The sequence below is a fragment of the Lissotriton vulgaris genome, unplaced genomic scaffold (genome assembly GCF_964263255.1).
Source record: "Lissotriton vulgaris unplaced genomic scaffold, aLisVul1.2 SCAFFOLD_848, whole genome shotgun sequence".
In the NCBI taxonomy this organism is placed as follows: Eukaryota; Metazoa; Chordata; class Amphibia; order Caudata; family Salamandridae; genus Lissotriton; species Lissotriton vulgaris.
In genome coordinates this window covers 490,014-511,483 of record NW_028245995.1, presented here as the reverse complement: position 1 = coordinate 511,483, position 21,470 = coordinate 490,014, and the positions used below count along the sequence as shown (strand labels likewise).

The 21,470-nt window shown below is 46.8% G+C and overlaps 1 protein-coding gene and 1 long non-coding RNA gene across 2 annotated transcripts; one reads left to right on the top strand and one right to left on the bottom strand.

The window, feature by feature from the left end:
- Positions 1 to 3,004: 3,004 nt before the first annotated feature.
- Positions 3,005 to 20,951, bottom strand: LOC147666176 (trypsin-3-like). The gene is made up of 3 exons (XM_086949242.1): positions 20,698 to 20,951; positions 17,888 to 18,024; positions 3,005 to 3,469 (listed from the first exon to the last, which is right to left on the bottom strand). The coding sequence occupies exons 1-3, from the start codon at positions 20,867 to 20,869 to the stop codon at positions 3,320 to 3,322; spliced, it is 459 nt and encodes a 152-aa protein (XP_086805368.1). The 5' UTR covers positions 20,870 to 20,951; the 3' UTR covers positions 3,005 to 3,319.
- Positions 3,007 to 9,910, top strand: LOC147666177 (uncharacterized). Its single transcript, XR_015304872.1, has 2 exons — positions 3,007 to 5,428; positions 5,714 to 9,910. It is a non-coding gene; the product is annotated as an uncharacterized LOC147666177 (long non-coding RNA).
- Positions 20,952 to 21,470: the final 519 nt, after the last annotated feature.

Genomic DNA, 21,470 nt, shown 5'->3' with positions numbered 1-21,470 from the left:
GCAGTGAGGGCAGAGTGCAGAGTAGTGAGTGCAGAGTAGTGAGTAGTGAGTGCAGAGTAGTGAGTGCAGAGTAGTGAGTGCAGAGTAGTGAGTAGTGAGTGCAGAGTAGTGAGTAGTGAGTGCAGAGCAGTGAGTGCAGAGTAGTGAGTAGTGAGTGCAGAGTAGTGAGTAGTGAGTGCAGAGTAGTGAGTGCAGAGTAGTGAGTGCAGAGTAGTGAGTGCAGAGTAGTGAGTGCAGAGTAGTGAGTGCAGAGTAGTGAGTGCAGAGTGAGTGTGCAGAGCAGTGAGTGCAGAGTAGTGAGTGCAGAGTAGTGAGTGCAGAGTAGTGAGTGCAGAGTAGTGAGTAGTGAGTGCAGAGTAGTGAGTGCAGAGTAGTGAGTGCAGAGTAGTGAGTGCAGAGTAGTGAGTGCAGAGTAGTGAGTGCAGAGTAGTGAGTGCAGAGTGAGTGTGCAGAGCAGTGAGTGCAGAGTAGTGAGTGCAGAGTAGTGAGTGCAGAGTAGTGAGTGCAGAGTAGTGAGTGCAGAGTAGTGAGTAGTGAGTGCAGAGTAGTGAGTGCAGAGTAGTGAGTGCAGAGTAGTGAGTGCAGAGTGGTGAGTGCAGAGTGAGTGTGCAGAGCAGTGAGTGCAGGTGCAGAGTGGTGTGTATTGGCAATGTAAATGACAATGCCATTTATTTATGATTTAAAGAAAAAAAAAGAAATGTCATGAGCAATGCCAATAGCTCTACCTTTAATGATGCCGAGACCATTGCATTGCAAATGCTTGTTCTTCAAGCTTGAATGCAGTCGGCTGCTCCCACGTGGTCATAGATGGTGCCTTTCAGATGGATTCCTTTCTACTCTGGAATGTTTCAGGTTTATGGTTTCTGCCTCCAGTCGAGGCATGTCTGAGGTGAAATCCTGGGATTGCTCTGCGATTATGACAAGGAAGAGGACGGTTCCTGCTCAGCAGGGGTGATGATACCAGAGACTGTTCACTGATTGGTGGAACGCACATGAGGTCACAGTTGATCTAGACAGCTGACCTCCTTCATACTTTTGCCTATAGTTTCCTTCCATGTTATGTTTGTCTTTGCTGCTAGAGCTGCAAGTAAAGAAGTGAAGTCATGATCTTGGCCTCCGTGTCGTTAAAAGAATCCACCCCTCCGGTCACGTCAGTGGGGGAGATTTATAATAATATCATTTGATTTTAGACCAAATGGAGCTGCACTAAACCACTGAGTCATTTGTAAGCTTCGAACATCAAACTCCTCAAGTATATTGATCTTTACTGTCATCTCCAGATCGGCGCCTGGTACAGAGGTCACAGGTGCTGCTTTGTATACAAATTACTGTGCCTAGAAACCAAGGGGCATATTTACAAGCCCCTATCGCCACCACACCTAACGTCACTTTTTTGGACATTGTAGTGGGAAAGGGGCTTTGCCAAGTCAGCGTTAAGCCACTTAACGCTGCCTTGTAAATAAGCCCCCCTTTCACTCTACACTTAACATCAAATGGGGGTCGGCAATGGTGTGGCGGTGCGCGTTCCACCGCAACACCATTAGATTCTGACGTTGCCCTCTACTTACGAGGGGGGCGTAAATAGGAGGCAGCGCCAACATTAAGACCAGGGAAAACCTTGTCTTAAACAGGCAAAATGAAATGCTGTATTTCTCCTTGCTTTTGTTGTTTTCTTGTGTGCTGCGTTGTGTAGTACATATAGACACAGAAAAACGGCAAAGATTGTTTATGTGCAGGACGGTCCCCCTTCCTGCACATAAACAATCATTTTTTTAAAAACCCATTTTGGAACTTCTGTGTGTGCTGAACAAAGCAGCACACACAGATGTTACAAATCACCGTTTAAGATTGTTTACGTGCAGGAAGAGACACCTTCCTACAGACAAACAATCATTCCCCCAACGCAGGCACCCTTGTACTATGTTGCAATGTGCCTGTGTTGGCGCTAGGCAGCTAAATTTAGCGCCAGCGCAGGAGGAATGCAGAGCTGCAGCACTATTGTTGTAAACATGGTGCAGCCCTGCGTTCCTGGAGTGGCGGAAGGCGGCGTTAAGCTAAGGAGGCTAACGCCGCACTCCGCCACTTCCATTGTAAATATGCCCGCAAATGTGAGCTGCATTTGAGGGCCTTGGGAGCCACCCGGTGCCACGGTGAGACCCCACTCGTTCCCTTTGTGCTAAGAGAAAAGTGGCCCCTAACTCTTCCCAGGAAGTGAGAACCGATGGCCCGAGGAGATGGTGGGTTCATCTGGAAGTCACCCCGCGGTTGAGCTTGTGTGCTGCCCTGGAAAATGTGGCCCTTGGTGTCTTGTGGATCATGAGGGGTTGTTTGGTTCCCAAGTGTAAAATGATTAAATCAATATTGTTAAAATGTTGTCAAGGGGTCTGTGTGTTTGATGCTGATGGGCTGCCACAATAGTGGTTGATTGAAAGGCAATCGTTTGATGGTATAAAATGTTGGATGCACTGTCACTGTGCCCACCCTTGACAAAGCCAGTAGGGTGACTTGTGATCATTGTCTTACTTTGTAGGGTTTTCCAAAAGCTCATATTCGTGGATTAGGGTTTGCTGAGGCAGAAACGCTTAAGGCGCCTTCCAGCTCAAGGGCCTGGTCGAGATGTCATGTGTTATGTGTCCATTGAAACCTTTGCAGAGTCTGTGTTTACACCGCACGTGCTTTGCAAAGCCCCTTTTGCAAGGGTTTCAACTGGACTTTCCAGCTGCCATCTTGTGAGTGCTTGCATGGTGTGAGCTCTGCCTTTTTACTCTAAGAGCCAAGTGCTAGAAGACATATCCAGGTGCCAGTTTGAGGGTGTAAGTAATGGGGCCCCTGGGCACCAGGAGTGAGAGCCCCCTGGTGACCCAGTAACTTCTGAGCCCTCCAAAAATAGAACTCTTAGAGTTAAGTTTTTGTTTGTTCCCTCCTTGAACTTTAGATCAGAGCACACAAGTGTCAATCAATATCTCTCCTGAGAGGGAACTTCCATTCAATGACCTGACAGCTCTCTTGTCCACAGATAATTCAATCTTTATTGCAGACACCATGAGTGAACGGGCACATCAATCGCAACTGGCGAATAAGCGGGAGCGACAGACACTATGGCAGTGATTGAGCTGGTTATGGAAACCCCACACCGGTAACCAATGCGGGGATGGATCCCCACACCAGTGACCGAGGAGGTATGGAGACCCCACACAAGTCGCGTTGATGGAGGCGGGATGGGAGACCCCACATTATTGTCCAATCCCGTATAGGGTGCCGCGTATTGATGTTGAAGCGCTCCGATCTGTCCAGTGGGCACCCGTTGGCGATCCGTTCCTTAGTTCTTGGCCATGGTTTCCTCCACCCATGAGATGTACTTGCAGACCGGAGCATAGACCCCTGGGTAGTTCTTCTTCGCGCAGCCCCTTCCCCAGGAGACCACACCCATGAGCTCATCGCCGCAAACCAGAGGCCCCCCAGAGTCACCCTGCAGAGGAGAAAACACATGAGAGAGGAGGTAACTAGGGGGTCACTCACTAGAGACCTCATAGGAAGGAGAACAGTGGACAGTGGGCAGAGAGCTGTGTAGAAGCCACAAAACACAAGGCCACAGAAGCAGGCAGGTACTGGACCCTGGCATGGTAGGGTGGACACTGTGTGTGTGCGTGTGGGTGAGTGTGTGGGTGAGTGAGTGAGTGTGTGTGTGTGTGAGTGTGTGTGTGTGTGAGTGTGTATGTGTGTGAGTGTGTGTGTGGGCGAGTGTGTGGGTGAGTGTGTGTGTGGGTGAGTGAGTGTGTGTTTGTGTGTGCGTGTGGGTGAGTGTGTGGGTGAGTGAGTGAGTGGGTGTGTGAGTGTGTGTGTGTGTGTGTGTGTGTGTTCTGAAGAGTCAATGTGTGGAGGCATGTGTTGACATTCCAGAGGAGGGAGTAAAGTGATGACAGTCACATACATTGTCACCCAGAGGTATGTACATAAGGGTGACTGACCTTCAAGCATGTCCCTCTCTCAGCTGTCTTTTAGGGGTATGTGTCACAAATACCACAAATACATGTACATACAAACAAATGCAACATACTTAAATACTTACCACGTGCCTCCAAACATACATGTATACAAGTACCAGACAAATAGATACAATCATACTATACATACACACATACAAATAACACATTCATATAACACATATTGTAACATTCTGGACTGCTACATGCTAAGGCATGCCTAGCTGGCCTCGCTTAACCTGATTCTAAGTCTTATTGTTATATAAACCCAATGACCAATGACCAATCGGTCATTGGTCATTGGTCAGTTGAGCTTCTGTAAGTCGCTGTGATAACCCTTGGGGCTGAAAAGTAGCACTACATAGGACACTGCAAATAAATAAAGCATACCAGCACTATATACATTTAACCATTTGTACAAAAAACACTTATATATAACCATACAAACATGGATGCAGAAGTGCATAAAAATACCACATATATATATTTGCACATATGAAAATAAAAATGTAATTGTTGGACTTGGCCTTCTCTGCAGGGTCATACCCCCATGCTGCCACACTCCTGTTTTCTGAACCTTTTTTTGTTGTCTTTTAGATCCTGTGCACCTTAACACACCTAACCAATGCTAAAGTGCCTGTGCTCTCTCACTTAAACATGGTGAAATTGGCTTGCACCCAATTGGCACATTTAATTTGCTTGCAAGTCTCTATTGAACTGCTACTACCTGTGCCCAGGGCCTGTAGATGAAATGCTTCAAGTGGGCCTTCAGCATTCATTGTGGCACCCTCATAAGTAGCCCTTTTAAACATGTCTCAGGCCTGCCACTGTTATGTTGTGGCTCTTAGGGTCATTGTCGACATTGAAGTTAGCATGAGCTCTTCTGCCATGATGCTGCTTTTGCGCACGTTACGACATGACTTTATTTTTGCAAGACTCTCTTTATGTCTTTCACATGAGAACTGTCTGCTTTTCACTTTCTCTACTGAGTTCCTGGAGTTTAGTCTGAACACGATGTGCAAGGTCGATAAACAATGCCCCTTGTTATTCTGTTCAGGTCAGTCCCTAGCACCTAGAGAAAACATGCTAAACAGAGCTGCAATGCTGTAGACTTGTGCTTTGATATCACGGGGATACATGTTGTTTTAACACACACTTGGAATAAATCCGTTCCATGGAGAAGAGCTATGCTGTTCCTATGATTTAAACCTTACATCCAGGCTTTAAGGTATGGGGTCTGCTGTCAAACCCAGAGATCTTCCTTTATATGAACAAACTTCTTCCAGTCAAGGTTAGGGTGGTTAAGCCTTGTAGTCCTTATTCCACTGTCTTTATAAAATTACTTCCCCCTTTGTACTCTATGGAATTGTAACAAAGCTAATTGTTCTAAGTTTATGCATTTCGCTGCTGGTAGTGGCTGGTATACTGCATTGTAGAGAACGATCGTTAACCCCTTCGCTGCGGCGGCTATTCCGCCGCAGCGCTAATGGGGTGGGGTGGCCGTGCGGCGGTTCCGTGCTTGTGACGGAACCGCTCCGTCACGGCTCGCGGGTGAGCTGTGCTTGTGACGGAACGGTTCCGTCACGAACCCGCCTGCCCATTAAAACGTCAGCGCAGGCGCGGAATTCGCGCCGTGCAGGCGCGCCGAGCGGGCCGTGACGGAACCGTTCTGTCACAAGCACAGCTCACCCGAGGCTTGTGACGGAACGGTTCAGTCACAAGCATGCAAGGGGTTAAAATAAACATTTTGAACTATTACAGTGACTCTGCCCATTCTTAATGTGGACTAGTACGAGTGAGCGAGCAAAAGGGTATGTCTTGCTACTCCGATTCCTGAGAGAGTCTGGAGTGTTGTGTTCTGGGTTATCTAATCATTTGTAGCTTTGTGATTTTTGGAGGAGAACGAATGAGACACTATAGCTAGTCGGTTTTGGAATTTTGAGTGCTAAGGTGATAGGTTGGTACACCCCTATACACAGAGGTCCTGTTTTCCTGCCCCTAGTTCCGTGTAGGTGTAGAATCCCCATAACAACTGCAGAGCTTGTGTGTACAGTTTCAAACTACCAGTTCGACCTGGAAAATAAATGTTGTGCCAGACCTAAGCCTTCCTTTTTTATACATATAAATCACCGCCAAGTTAGTCCCTAAACAGACCATGGGGCAGAGTCCAGTATTTTTAAAACGTTGGACATGCACTCTTAAGTTTTACATGTCCTGATTATTCACTACTGCAAGGCCTACCTCTCCCATAGGATAACACTGGGTTACCTTATTACTTTTAATGAGTGATCATTTTCAATAGGGAGCAGGTAGAAATTTCAATTTTAGTGTCTTAAGAATTGTAATTTAAAGCCTGCTTTAATAGAAAAGTCGGATTTTAAGTCACAATTCTAAAAAGGCCACTTTTAGAAAGCTGTGTTATAGTGAACAAGGGTACCCCAATATTCGAACCTGGGGTGAATGAATGTATTAACAAGACAGTGGTTCTTGTGCAGCCCAAAAAATGGTCCTAAAAAGGAAGCCATGGAATTAGCGCCAAGCTTGAGAACAGTAGCAATGATTGTCAGGAGTAGGCAATTAATGCTGGAGGGAGCAATAAAGGGGTATGCACATGGACAGGAGTAGATTCAGAGAATTAATATATATTATACGATTTATTTCCAGCAAAAAATCATATGTAGTTCAAGTGCTCACATAAAAAAGTGAAAACAGGCGTGCTGTGATGAGTGAGGTTGACTTTTTTTAAAATTACATCGCATTGACAACACATATGTGAACTTCTCAGAAACAATTCATACAAAATACAAAGAGTTCTTGTTGTAGGGGTCGACGGCGTTTTGATCTCAATGGCTAGAGATCATCTTCAAGACAAGTAATATATGAGCCAGCTGAATTTTTTGGGTGACCGCGTGAATCAGTCTGAACCGGAGGAGCGGGCTACTTCTGCGTTTAGGTGATAGGTGCGCGCTGAGTGAATGCATTGTATAATTTGTTTCTGAAGAGTTCATATATGTGTTGTCAATGCAATGTAATTTTTAAAAAAGTCACCCTCACTCATCACAGCACGCCTGTTTTCACGTTTTTTATGTGAGCTCTTGAACTATATATGATTTTTTGCTGGGAATAAATCGTATAATAAATCAAAATTCTCTGAATCCACTCTTGTACCTGTGCATACCCCTTAATTGCTCCCTCCAGCATTAATTGCCTACTCCTGGCAATCATTACTACTGTTCTTAAGCCTGACGCTAATTCCAGCGCTTCTTTTTTAGGACAATTTTTTGGGCTGCACAAGAACCACTGTCTTCTTAAAACACTTTTAGAAAGTTGGCATTTTTTTTGTCCCAACCATTTGGTGCCTGAATATGTATCCTTGGTCACATGACTAGGCATAGCTGGCAGTTTGTCTTTGTGTATTACTCCCAGACTGTGAGACAAAGAGGGAATACGTGTTGACAGGAGGGGCCATCTCTGACTTGATAGGGGGGAGGGGTTGTCACCTACCATACTTACACATCACAAAGGCTGCGCCTCAGCACATTCACAAAATGATTTACAATAGTTTTTTTTGCCCTCAGACGAGCTGGGGCCAGGGCAGGGAGACAGGAAATTCCAAGCACCAGATGAAGAACACTCCCATGAAAACCATCCTTATTAGCAAGTTTGGGCTCACCCCGGAGAAGTACTGAATCGGGTTGAGGAATAGCCAGGAGTTGCAGAACCAGTTGAGTAGATTTACTTGATTACAACCCCAAGGCACTCAATGCCTGGGTACGAGGAAGTAAAGTGAATGATTTTCCTGGGTTGTGCAATTTTGTTTTTAGAAAGAACTTCCTTAGTACATGTTTTGTTGACAGCAAGCTCACTGATGCCGAAGGGTTTGCAAAAGAGGCGGAACTCTGATATCTGGACCAGATTATCCTAGACGGTACTTGGGAGTTATTCCAAGAGGGCTTTTTCAGGTTCCCACCAGAAGAGTGAGGCCGAGATTGAAGGAGACCCTGACAAGTTCCAGATCACAGTGGGGGGAAAGGGGTCCCAAGCCCCTTCTGATAAACATGCTGGATGTTCTGTCTGCAGGGGCCCAGGGCACCCCATTTCCAAACCCTCTGCTTTGGCTACTCCTAGTCAGGATACAGGCATCAGCACTCTGTCTGCCATAAGAAACCGCCCACCGGTGGGACCTCTGTAGAAGCGCTGATGTGGCCTTAGGGGGAAAAAACCCTCAGGTGCAGGTCATAGACGATGCCATGAGATCCCTCAGGGAGGAGAAAGACTCAGAAGGTGAGCTTGTGATAAGGTACAAGTTGTCACCTCCACCAAGCAACGGTGAACTTTGATCCCTGCCACTGCTTTGAGGGACACCGGGGTGAGCCAGACTATTGTATGAGAAATGTTGTTTTTTCCAAACAGTTCACTGCCAGATGTATAGGATAAATTAAGTCCAGGGGCAGGATTTTTTCCGCCTTATGGCCCTGGTATCCCTGGAGTTGGGAGATGATCCAGAGGAGGGTCTTAACTGGTCCCCAGATACTCGTAGACTGCATTCCGGAGAATAGGTTGTTTCCGTTGCCAGGAGAGCTGACAGGGTTGGCCACCTAGGACTCTCTGACAGTTGAGTTTTCTGGGAATGCCACTCGCAAGCAGTGGGTACGGGAGCCTATATGAAGGGTCTGAGTGAAGGAGGAATAACCACTGTCCCCTGATCAGCCTCAGAGTGACTCCCCTGGTCTGAAAGGCCAGAATAGGATACCACCCTTGAATTGGTGGTTGGTAGTGTGGAAGTAGGGTGGCTAACACCCAGGGTTGTTGCTTCCCAGACTGAGAACCCTCAGAGGTCAGAATACACTCAGGAGCCCAACGGAAACTCCTTGCCAGCCCCAAGGCTGGAAGAGAGGCCTGTCCAGCATCCCAGCTTGGAGCCTCCACTTGCCAGTGGATGGCCCGGGGTCTGGCTCTTGACCCTGAACGCTGTCAGTGGCCTTTGTTGGTCACTGACCTTGTGGACATGTTGTTTCTTGGGTTGGGGACAGAAGTCTGATCTAAGGGACGGAATGGGCCACATGAATTTGTTGGTCATGGTGCTACTAACTCCCTAATGAGATACATCTTTGAGCAAGTCAAGGTTAGGCGCGTCACAGAAGGGGTTCAGACGAAAGGAGAAGCGTTCCCCCAGTGACACCGGAGAGTGTAGACAGAGGGATCAAGCTAAGTTCAGGGCAGCATAGAACTGACGAGTGCTACTCCATAAGAGGGCCTTCCATCATGTTTCTTTGCCGAAGCAGGGAGGCCCATCAAGGTATTGATTAGTCTACCCTGGCTTTTCCTGGAGGAGGCTCTGTTTTCTGAACCCATTTTTGTTGGCTTTTAGGACTGTGCATTTTACCACTGCTTGTCAGTGCCATTGTGCCTTTGCTCTCTCCTTTAAACAAAGTGAAAGTGGCTTAAACCCACATGGCCCATTTAATTTACTTGTATGTCCGTAGTAAGGTGGAACTACAAGTACCCAGGGCCTGTAAATGAACTGCTACTAGGGGGAAGAAGCACTGATTGTGGCACCCACTGAAGTAGCCATTTGAACATCTCAGGCATGCCATTGCAGCCTGTAGTAGAGTTTGAAACTGCCATTTCAAACTGGCAAAATAAACCTTTTGCCAGGACTAAACCTACCTTTTTAATACTTATACGTTACCCCTAGAGTAGGCCTTAAACAGCCAATACACCAGGTTGCAGTGTATTCAAAGAATTGTACATGTGTTCTTATATTTCACATGTCCTGGTCGTGAAAAGCTTGTGAATTTGTTTTTCACTTCTGCAAGGCCTACCTTTCCCATTGGATAATATTGGTTTACCACATTTATTAAGTGATAACTTTCAATTGAAAGTTTGCAAAAGAAACACTTGATGGATGGAATTCTGTCCATCAAGCATTTGTCACCCCGAGTGGGACAGGTATGCCCAGATATGGGTCCCATGCTCTCCGTGCCACTGGAATCAAGCTACTCGGATCATTGTTTCTAGTCCTGGGAGGACCTGGCCTGGCAGTTCGGGCTGGACTGTTCCCATGAGGCACACGGACAATACTGATTTGCATATGGCTGGGTGCAAACTGGAATGGCATGGTGAGCAAAAAAAACATGGATTTAGGCCCAGATCTCTGTACTGGGGTGAATGCATGACATTGATCTGCATTTGGTCCCATCAATTGATATTTTTGAAACTTTCAATTTAAAGCAGGTAGAAATGTTGAGTTTGGTGTTTAAAAAATTGTAATTTGAAATCCTCTTTAATGGTAAAGTTAGATTTTAAGTCACTATCCTGAAAATGCCACTTTTAGAATGCTGCCATTTTCTTGTCCCAATCGTTTTGTGCCTGCTGCCTGTATCATGGTCACATGACTAGGTGTAGCTGGCAGTTAGTCTTTGTGTATTATTCCCAGATCATGAGACAAAGGGGGATATGTGTCGGCAGGATGGGCTATCACTGCTTTGATAGGGCAGAGGAGCTGTCCCCTACCACACTTACACATCATAAAGTCTCTGTCTCTGCACACTCACAAAAGGTTTCACACTAGTTTTTTGTGATCCCAGGCAAGCCGAGGCCAGGGCCGGGGGGAGGGGGGGGGTGGCTGTAAATTCCAAACATCTCTGGGGCGGAAACCTCTAGAACCTTCTCCAACTTCAAAGCTGGCACCAAGTATAAATATTGGACCCTCAGTCCCAACTCTCCAGTACACATCTGGACCTGTGGAAGACTCAGAAGGACTGCTGTGCTGCAAGAATGAGAAGAACTGGACCGGCATCTTGAACCCAGGACAATCACAGACTCTTACCCCCATGTGGTTCCACCCCAATCCTGGACCTTCGGGAGTAAGCCTGAAGGTGCCAACCCAGCTGTGGTCTTGCACAGAACCAACGCTGCTCAACTCATCTCCTCGCAGCTTTGCTTCAGAGCGACTGCTGTGCGACACATCTTCAATGCAAGGTCCCGCAGCACCTCAGAACCGCTGCTGCGTGATGCATCCTCGATGCAGAATTTTGCATTGAACTCCGCAGCTCCTTGGAAACGCTGCTGCACGACACATCCTCGAAGCAGGATCTCGCAACGCTCCACAACCAGGATTTAAGGTACTTTGTTCCGCGGGCTAACTAAGTCGCTGTTTCCCACCCGCGCTTCATCGTAGTCGACCTGAACTTGTGACTCTGTCCCACTCCACCATGACCAGATAACCACAGTTGGCGCTTTTTGCTTGTAGGCACTATTTTTACTTAAATCTTTAAAATTGCACTTCTCCAGTTTTACTGTTTTGATCTCAAATATTTTATTAAATTTGACTCTATTCTTCTAACTTGGTGTGGGATTTTTCTTGTGCTGTCTTTTCACTTTATTAATGTTTGAAGTGCTGCATAAATACTTTACACATTACATATAAGTTAAGCCTGCCCGCTCTGTGCCAAGCTACCAGGGAGTTGAGTACATGTTAATTTGGGGTCACTTGTGACTTCACCCTGAAAGGAGTTGTGGTTGATGATTGATTAGTATTTCACCCATCACCAAGACCAATAACCCAATTTCCCACAGTAATGATACCAAATCCATAAAACATGCATACACTTACCACACTCATATAAACATACAAACATAATTACATGCAAATACCACATATGAACATACATACAAAAACCACATGCATACAAACATAGATAAGGCAAGTGCCGCGTACATAAAAATGTATATCAAAATGCATGCAAATACCACATACATACAATTGCTTCATGCATACATTCCAGAAAATATCACATGCATACAATACAAAGCTACAGACATAAATAAATGAAAATACCACATACACACAAGCAGATATTCACATATATATATATATATATATATATATATATATATATATATATATATATATATATATATATATATATATATATATATATATATATATATATATATATATATATATATATATTTCCACAAAGCCTCCGAGCAAAGGAACATCATACCCTACAGGGCGGCCTCTGAACACCGGGCACGGAGCAGCCCGGTCAAATTCCATCCAAGAAAGCACCACAAGAGGCCCAATACCGGGTGAGAGGCATTTAATGACAGGCTCAGCAACGCAATGTTTCTCCATATCCCTTACGCGTTTCGGCGTCAGCCTTGGTCACAGGGGGAGGGAATCATTTACAAAGTGCAGTTTGGCGCGCTTTTAAAACTCCTGAAAACCACGTGACAAACTTCACAATACAAGTTCCATGATGCACTTGCACTGGTATTTACGTTGCACTTATATCTTAATAGATCGTTTTTTTCATTTCAGGTGTCCAGTTCTTAACAGTGAAAGTTTCATCTTTTAGTGTATATATATATATATCACTGAAAAACCCATAAGTTTCAGGGACGTTGTAGTTGGACATTTCACTTGTAAAAAACCATAGAAATTCGGCTGTTATAATCAGTTCAGCTAACTATAACTTGTGCTCCCGCAATGCACTGCTGATGAAGTCACATATTACATCATTCATGACATGGTCAGTGACATCACTGATGACATCTCAAATGGCATCTCTGATGACATCAATGATGACATCATCCAGTGACTGTGTGTTTCTGTAAAGTTTAAATATGTTTTATATAAATATATGTCAAGGTGTATTGAATTATGAGTGGGTGTATGAGTGTCTGAATAGATGATTTAGTAGGTGCATGACTGACTGTATAAGTGAGTGATTAAACGTGTCTTCCTGAATGCATGGGTTAGAGAGTAAACTGTGTAAATGTCTGTATAATTCTGTCAGTTGGTGTGTAAGCGGCTGCATGGCATGGTGAGTAGCTACATGAGGGTCTATATGGGTTATTGATTGGTTGTATCTGTATGGGCGCCTGAGTGTCTGTGTGAGTGGGTGGGGGTGCGACTCTGTGCATGAGTGGGTAATTCACTGAGTGTATGGGTTCAAGAGTGCATCTGTGAAGGGCTGTATGGGTGGGTGGGTATGTGAATGGGTGTGTTGGTGAGTGAATGGATGTATCAGTGGTACATTATTGAATAACTACATATGTGAAAGGCAGTATATGTGAGTGTTGGAGTATATAAATGACTATATGTGAGAATGAGTGATTGTGAGAGTGGCTGTATCGATGAGTGTGTGCTTGGATCAGTGATTGTATAAGAGAGTAAGTATGTGTTAGTATCTCTATGAATAAGTGAGGTGGTGTGTATATAACTGTATAGGTGAGTAAATGGGAGTGTGAATGATTCTTTGCATGATTGATTTGGTGTGTGAGTAACTCTATGGATGAGTGGTGATATGTGAGTGTCTGTATAGGTGTATGAGTGCAAATGATAGTGCTGTATTGATGAGTGACTGCATGTATGAGTGACTATGGGTGAATGAGTGGACGTGTGTGTAGACCTACAAATCTGTGAGTGGGCAGGTAGTAACTGGTATTGGTGTGTGTATGATTTTGAAAATGGTAGTCTGTATTTCAGAATGGGTGTATCAAAAGTTATATTAGGGTGTGAGGAGGTGCATCTGATTATCACATGGATGATGTCCTCAGTGATGTCATTTGAGATGTTATCAGTGATGTCATCAGTGATGTCACTGACCATGTCATGAATTATATAATATGTGACATCATCAGCAGTGCATTGAGGGGGTGCGAGTTATAGTTAGCTCAACTAACTATAACAGCCGAATTTCTCTGATTTTGTACAAGTGAAATGTCCAACTAACCATAATGTCCATGAAACCTATGGTTTTTCAGTGAATTTCTATGGTTTTTTAAATGATAATTTCTAACTATAACGTCCCTGAAACCTATGATTTTTTCAGTGAATTTCAAAGGTTTTTTAAATGATAATTTCTAACTATAACGTCCCTGAAACCTATGTTTTTTTCAGTGATTTTTAAAGGTTTTTTAAATGATAATTTCTAACTATAACGTCCCTGAAACCTATGCTTTTTTCAGTAAATGTCTACGTTTTTTTAAATGCAAATTTCTAACTATGCTATCAGAGGTAGGACATGTGAAGAAAGAGCAAGAAAGGCACAGAAAGAAGCAAGAGAAATGCAGAAAGAGGCAACAGAAGTCCAGAAAGATGAAGAAAAGTGCAGAAAGAAGCAAGAGACATGCAGAAAGAACCAACAGAGGTGCAGAAAGAGGCCTTGTTTCAAAGTCATCATGTGCCCTCAACTTTTTACTGATTGGTACTGGTGGTAACTGACTCTGACTAACCAGGCCCAGAGCCAGTGCTATGCTGAAAGACACTTACAATACAGTGAAAACACCTACAAACATTAGGGTACACTATGGGTTGGGGTATCCCTGTGATTGACATGACCTCCCCTGTAAGGCCCCAGTACATAATAGGGCAGGGGGGTCAAAACTACCTCTAGCTCAGGTGCAGAAAGAGGCAAGAGAGGTACATAAACAGGCAGAAAGGGTACAGAAATAGGGAACAGGGGTTCACAAAGAGGCAAGTGAGGTGCAGACAGAAGTAATAACAGTGCAGAAAGAACCAAGAGAAGTGCAAAATGAGGCAAGAGGTGTGCAGAAAAAAGTAGGAGGGGTGCAGAAAGAAGGAAAAGAAGTACAGAAAGAAACAAGAGAATTGCTGAAAGAAGCAACAGAGGTGTAGAAAGATGCAAGAGAAGTACAGAAAGAGGCAAGAGAAGTGCAGAAAGAGGCAAGTGAGGTGCAGAAAAAAGCAAAGAAGTGCAGAAAGAACCAACAGAGGTGCTGAAACAGGCGTGAAGGGTGCAGAAAGAGCAAGAGAAGTGCAGAAAGAGGAAACAGAGGTAGAGAAAGAAGCAACAGAGGTACAGAAACAGGCCGGAAAGGTGCAGAAACAGGGACCAGGGGTGCAGAAAGGGGCAAGAGATCTGCAGAAAGGAACAACAGAGGTGCTGAAAGAGGCAAGAGGGGTGCAGAAAAAGGTAGGAGGGATGCACAAAGAGGCAAGAGAGGTACAGAAAGAGGCTAGAGGGGTACAGAAAGAAGGGAGAGAAGTGCAGAAAGAGGCAATAGAATTGCTGAAAGAAGCAACAGAGGTCTAGAAAGAAGCAAGAGAAGTGCAGCAAGAACCAACAGAGGTGCTGAAGGAGGCACAAAGGCTGCAGAAAGAGCAACAGAACTGCAGAAAGAGGTAACAGGTACAGAAAGATGCAAGAGATGTGCAGAAACAGGCAGAACAGGTGCAGAAACAGGGAACAGGGGTGCAGAAAGAGGCAAGAGAGGTGTAGAAAGAGAAAAGAGGGGCAAGAGTTCTGCAGAAAAAAGCAACAGAGGTGCTGAAAGACGCAAGTGAGGTGTAGAAAGAGGTAAGCGGTCTGCAGAAAAAAAGCAAAAGAGGTGCTTAAAGAGGCAAGAGAGGTGCAGAAAGAAGCAAGAGAGGTACAGTAAGAAGCAACAGACGTGCAAAAAGAAGCAAAAGATATGCTCAAAGAGGCAAGAGAGATGCAGAAAGAGGATTGAGCAGTGCAGAAAGACTAAAAAGAAGTGCAGAAATAAGCAACAGAGGTACAAAAGGAGGCACGAGGTGTGCAGAAAGAAGGAAGAGAAGTGCAGAAAGAGGCAACAGAGGTTCAGAAAGAAGCAAGAGAGGTACAGTAAGAGGCAACAGACGTGCAAAAAGAAGCAAAAGATATGCTCAAAGAGGCAAGAGAGATGCAGAAAGAGGCTTGAGCAGTGCAGAAAGAAGCAACAGAGGTGCAAAAGGAGGCACAAGGTGTGCAGAAAGAAGGAAGAGAAGTGCAGAAAGAGGCAACAGAGGTGCAGAAAGACGCAAGAAAGGTACAGAAGCAAGCAACAAGAAGTGCAGAAAGAGGTAAGAGAATTGCTGAAAGAAGCAACAGATGTTTAGAAAGAAGCAAGAGAAGTGCAGAAAGAGGCAAGTGAGGTGCAGAAAGAAGCACGAGCAGTGCAGAAAGAATCAACAGAGGTGCAAAAATAGGCCAGAGGGATGCAGAAAGAGGTAGAGGAGGTACACAAAAAGGCAAGAGACGTACAGAAAGAGGCAGGAGGGTTGCAAAAAGAAAGAAGAGAAGTGCAGAAAGAGGCAAGAGACTTGCTGAAAGAAGCAACAGAGGTGTAGAAATAAGCAAGAGAAGTGCTGAAAGAGGCAGTTGAGGTGCAGAAAGAAGCAAGAGCAGAGCAGAAAGAACCAACAGAGGTGCTGAAAGAGGCAACAGAGGTGCAGAAGGAGGCACAAGGGGTGCAGAAAGAAGCAGCAGAGGTGCTGAAAGAGGCACAAGGGGTGCAGAAAGAAGAAAGATAAGTGCAGAAAGAAGCAACAGAGGTACTGAAAAAGGCATGAAGTGTGCAGAAAGAGCAAGATAACTGCAGAAAGAGGTAACACAGGTACAGAAAGAGGCAAGAGATGTGCAGAAACAGGCCGGAAAGGTACTGCTCCTGGACACACTGCTGTGTGCTTGCAAGCCAGACATCTCACCACACTGCTGCTGTGATTGCCATGTGCTTTCATGCTGGCAACATGATTTATTTCTGTGTGTCTGTGTGTTCGTAGGTGACTTCACCTCAAGCGGCCCATGTGCCCGGGTACCTGTGTGTCTTTAAGTCTCTGCATGGGTGCCATCAGTGTCCGTTTAGGTGTCGCTCTCTGCGCCTGCTTGCTTGTGCCCGTTGGTACCTCTATGGCGCCGGGTACAAGTTGCGTGACACTGGTGCAAACTCCACGCCTATAATTGCAGGTGCTGTGCAGCACCATGATGCCAGTGCTCCACAACTACAAGTTAAACCCCATTTACTTCTTGATGTGAGTAGGGGATAAATGGGAGCAGGAGGGAGGCAGTGTTGGACAGAGGGAGTTGGGTGTGGAGAATGTACTGTTGTGGGCTGCAGAGAGGGGAATTAGTTCATGCTATCCCATGCCACAGAATGGGTTCGTCTGGGTAGGACTGTGCTTTTGCCTCACAGAGGAAGCAGCTCAACCTGTATCTAGCATGTGTATGGGAAAGGAGGTGTACAGGTTCTTGTAGGTGGTTGGTGGGACAGTGTTTGTGTGTCTGTGTATGTGCATGTGTGCACATGTGTGTGCATGTGTGTGTGCATGAGAGGGCGATGTGGCAGGTGCTCATTGGGTGGGTGATGTGGGAGATGCTCACAGGGAGAGGATGCAGGAGATGCTCACAGCAAGAGGATGTGGGCGATGCTCACAGGCAGATGATGTGGGAGATACTCACAGGGAGAGGATGCAGGAGATGCTCACAGGGAGACGATGTGGGCGATGCTCACAGGCAGATGATGTGGGAGATGCTCACAGGGAGATGATGTGGGAGATGCTCACAGGCAGATGATGTGGAAGATGCTCACAGGGAGATGATGTGGGAGATGCTCACAAGCAGATGATGTGGGAGATGCTCACAGGCAGATGATGTGGGAGATGCTCACAGCAGATGATGTGGGAGATGCTCACAGGGAGATGATGTGGGAGATGCTCACAGGCAGATGATGTGGGAGATGCTCACAGGGAGATGATGTGGGAGATGCTCACAGGCAGATGATGTGGGAGATGCTCACAGGGAGATGATGTGGGAGATGCTCACAGGCAGATGACGTGGAAGATGCTCACAGGCAGATGATGTGGGAGATGCTCACAGGGAGATGATGTGGGAGATTATCACAGGGAGATGATGTGGGAGATGCTCACAGGCAGATGATGTGGGAGATGCTCATAGGCAGATGATGTGGGAGATGCTCACAGGGAGATGATGTGGGCGATGCTCGTAGTATGGGTGACGTGGGAGATGCTCACAGGGAGAGGATATGGAAGATGCTCACGGGGAGAGGATGTGGGAGATACTCACAGGGAGAGGATGTGGGAGATGTTCAGAATGTTGACAGTCAGGTTAGCATGCAGGGCTTCATCTCACCTGGCAGGCGTCCTTCCCCCCTTCCAGGTACCCGGCACAGAACATGTTGTCTGTGATTTGTCCAGGGTAGGCTTGACGGCAGGAGGCGCTAGACAGGACTGGCAGATCGAGGCACTGCAGGGCCTCCGGGTACTGAACTGTAAAGGAGACACAGGTTACAGTCAGAGTACAGAGGGGGATAATCTCAAGAACGTGTGATAACTATCGCAAAAGTAAGTTAACGCAACTTGCAACATCGCAATCTATTGTGGGAAAATGATGCTGTGCTAACTAAGTATTCACAACATGGAGGCACCATGCAATAGGCTCCCAACAACGGCTCAAATGTCCGCGATAAAGTCAACGGGATGCCGTAAAAATGCGAAACACAAACACAAAAAAAGTTGCGATGAGGTTAATTGCGATACAAAAAGCAGTGAAAACCAGCTACAGGCCTGCAAATCAGCCGCGTCTGGTGGGAAAATGCAATATAAAAACAACAAAAAGAACACACCAAAAACAATCCAAAGTGCATAGCAACATGGATGCACCCGGAGCGCATGCAGAGGCCAACTCGAACCCCACTAGGCCCACAGACCACCAGCAAGGAACAACGGGGTCGGGGAAGGCCAAAGAGAAGAGTGAGGGGAAGACGGCATGCAGTCCGTAGAAAAGCCAGATCAGCGTCACTGAGGTGAAAGAACACTACCAACAACTGATCCACTATTTGACAACCATGAATGCAGTCAGAGTGTCAAGGAGGTCAATGGAGGATGCCAAGAGGCACTAGCATGATATGAAAATCTAAACCATGCACAAAGCCACTGCCAACAGGAAGGCAGCAACGGCGACAGGAGGTGGGAGTCCAACACCACAGGAGGAGCTGGAGGAAACGTAGGCCACAGTCATCAGTGTGGAGATGGTGCAAGGAGTAGGGGGTCCTGACACAACATTAGCAGCGTGAGTGACTAACAAGGACTGGGGGGACAGGGGGAGAAGGGCACAATGGCATACATGCACAATGATGTGTAGCACACTGCACACCCACAATCACCCAGGGTCATGTTCCCCATCCCCGTGGCACCCTGCAGCACACACACATAGCAAGAATAGCACATCCTATGACAATATGGCACAAAGTGCAACACCGACACTGCAGAACAGAGGACACAACTGGCACCGCACATGCGCAGAAACAGGCCAACTACATCTGACAGAGCTAGAAACTGTGAGATGGAAATGTACACGTACAACCGCACATCCATCATGTAGTCCAAATGTCCACTGTCCCGCATCTAAATCCAGCACCTCCAAAACAGTCACATTGTACAATGTCACACAGTCTGCATGTAAACAAGAACAATGCGCCAACATACATGTCAACACAATGACGGTAATGTTGTTGCCCTTGTCCAGCCTATAGGGACGGTGATGTCATTATCCTTGGCAACCTATAGGGACAGTGATGTTATCCTTGGCAGCCTATAAGGACGGTGATGTTGTAGCCATTGGGAGCCTATAGGGACGGTGATGTCATTGCCCTTGGCCAGCCTATAGGGATGATGATGTCATCACCCTTGGCCAGCCTATAGGGATGGTGATGTCATTACCCTTGGCAGCCTATACGGACGGTGATGTTGTTGCCCTTGGCAGCCTATTCGAACAGTGATATGTTTGCCCTTGTCCAGCCTATAGGGATGGTGATGTTGTTGCCTTTGTCCAGCCTATAAGATGGTAATGTCATCGCCCTTGGCCTGCCTATAGGGATGGTGATGTAATTATTCTTGGCAGCCTTTACAAACGATGATGTTGTTACCCTTGGCAGCCTAAAGGGATGGTGATGTTGTTACCCGTGGCAGCCTATAGGGATGGGGATTTCATCGCCCTTGTCCAGCCTATAGGAACAGTGATGTTTTTGCCCTTGGCCAGCTTATAGGGAAGGTGATGTCATCGCCTTGGCCGGCCGATAGGGATGGTGATGTCATCACCCTTGGCAGCCTATAGGGACGGTGATGTCGTTGCCCTTGGCAGCCTATAGGGACAGTGATGTCGCTGTCCTTGTCTACCCTATAGGAACAGTGATGTTGTTGCCCTAGTCCAGCCTATATGGGTGGTGATGTTGTTGCCCTTGGCCGGCCTATAGGGATGGTGATGTCATTACCCTTGGCAGCCTATAGGGACGGTGATGCTGTTACCCTTGGCAGCCTATAGGGATGGTGATGTCATCATCCTTGGCAGCTTATAGGGATGGTGATGTCATCATCCTTGGCAGGCCTATAGGAATGGTGATGACATTTCCCTTGGCAGCCTATAGGGACGGTGATGTCAATGCCCTTGGCAGCCTATAAGGATGATGATGTTGTTGCCCTTGGCAGCCTATAGGGACGGTGATGTTGTTGCCCTTGTCCAGCCTATAGGGACGGTGATGTTGTTACCCTTTTCCGGCCTATAGGTATGGTGATGTCATCAACCTTGGCAGCTTATGGGGATGGTGATGTCATTACCCTTGGCAGCCTATGGGACGGTGATGTCATCACTCTTGCCAGCCTAACAGGATGTGGTGATGTCAACCCATAATGCTCCACAGGGAATGTCAGCACCATAAGGCTGGTGCTATAATGTCCTGTGGAGGAGGAATGAATATCTTTATTGTTTGTTAATTAAAACTGCAACAATTTGTACATAACAACATTAAAATAAATATCCATAAAAAAGGGTGTTTCCCTTTTTTGTTCTCTAAAAGAGGAAAATATTTTTTATCATAACATTTCCAAGAGGATGAGTGCTCAGCTCAGCCCCGCCCCTGCCCTGCTGCTTGGGGTGCTTCTCACCTCCAAACGTCCGCAGGTTGCCCCAGCCGGACACCAGGCACTGGCTGCCCGCGGCAGGGCATTTCACGCCCATCCTGATGGGCTGCACCTGAGCGTTGAACTTTGCCGGGGTGGCCAGTTTCACCAGCATGAAGTCGTTGTCGCCGTTGTAGCTGCTGTACTTTGGGTGCATGATGGCCTTGGCCACCTGGAGGCGCTGCTCGGTCCCTTCTGCGCGGGTGGTGTCATGTTCACCCAGGTGGGCCACCAGTGTCGATGCTCTAAAGAAGAAAGATGCAGGAACATATATGAGACCTCTGGGAGACAACAGAACACAGAGGGAACCTTCATGTAAAGGTGTACTTGGAACAGAAGGAACATGGGGAACATCGGGTATAGGGAGCCTGGGAGCACCAGGGGGCACCTGGGAGCCCCTGGGGGCGTCTGGGAGCACATGGGGGCACCTGGGAGAACCTGGGAGCACCAAGGGGTACCTGGGAGCACCTGGGGGCACCTGGGAGCACCTGGGGGCACCCGGGAGCACCTGGAGCGCCTGTGAGCTCCTAGGAGCACCTGGGGGCGCCTGAAGACCCCTGGGGCACCTGAAGACCCCTAGGGCACCTGGGAGCACCTGGGGGCACCTGGGAGCATCCGGGGAACCTGGCAGCACCTGGGAACTTCTAGGAGCACCTGGAGGCACCTGGGGCCACCTGGGGGCAGCTGGGACCACCTGGGATCACCTAGGGGCACCTGGGATCACCTGGAAGCACCAGGGGGCACATGGGAGCACCTCA

Coding starts and splice junctions, on each gene's coding strand:
- LOC147666176 (XM_086949242.1), bottom strand. CDS start 20,869: ATGCACCCAAAGTACAGCAGCTACAACGGCGACAACGACTTCATGCTG. Junction 18,025..20,697: donor CAACCTGCGGACGTTTGGAG/GTGAGAAGCACC, acceptor TCTCCTTTACAG/TTCAGTACCCGGAGGCCCTG. Junction 3,470..17,887: donor GGGGGAAGGACGCCTGCCAG/GTGAGATGAAGC, acceptor TCTCCTCTGCAG/GGTGACTCTGGGGGGCCTCT.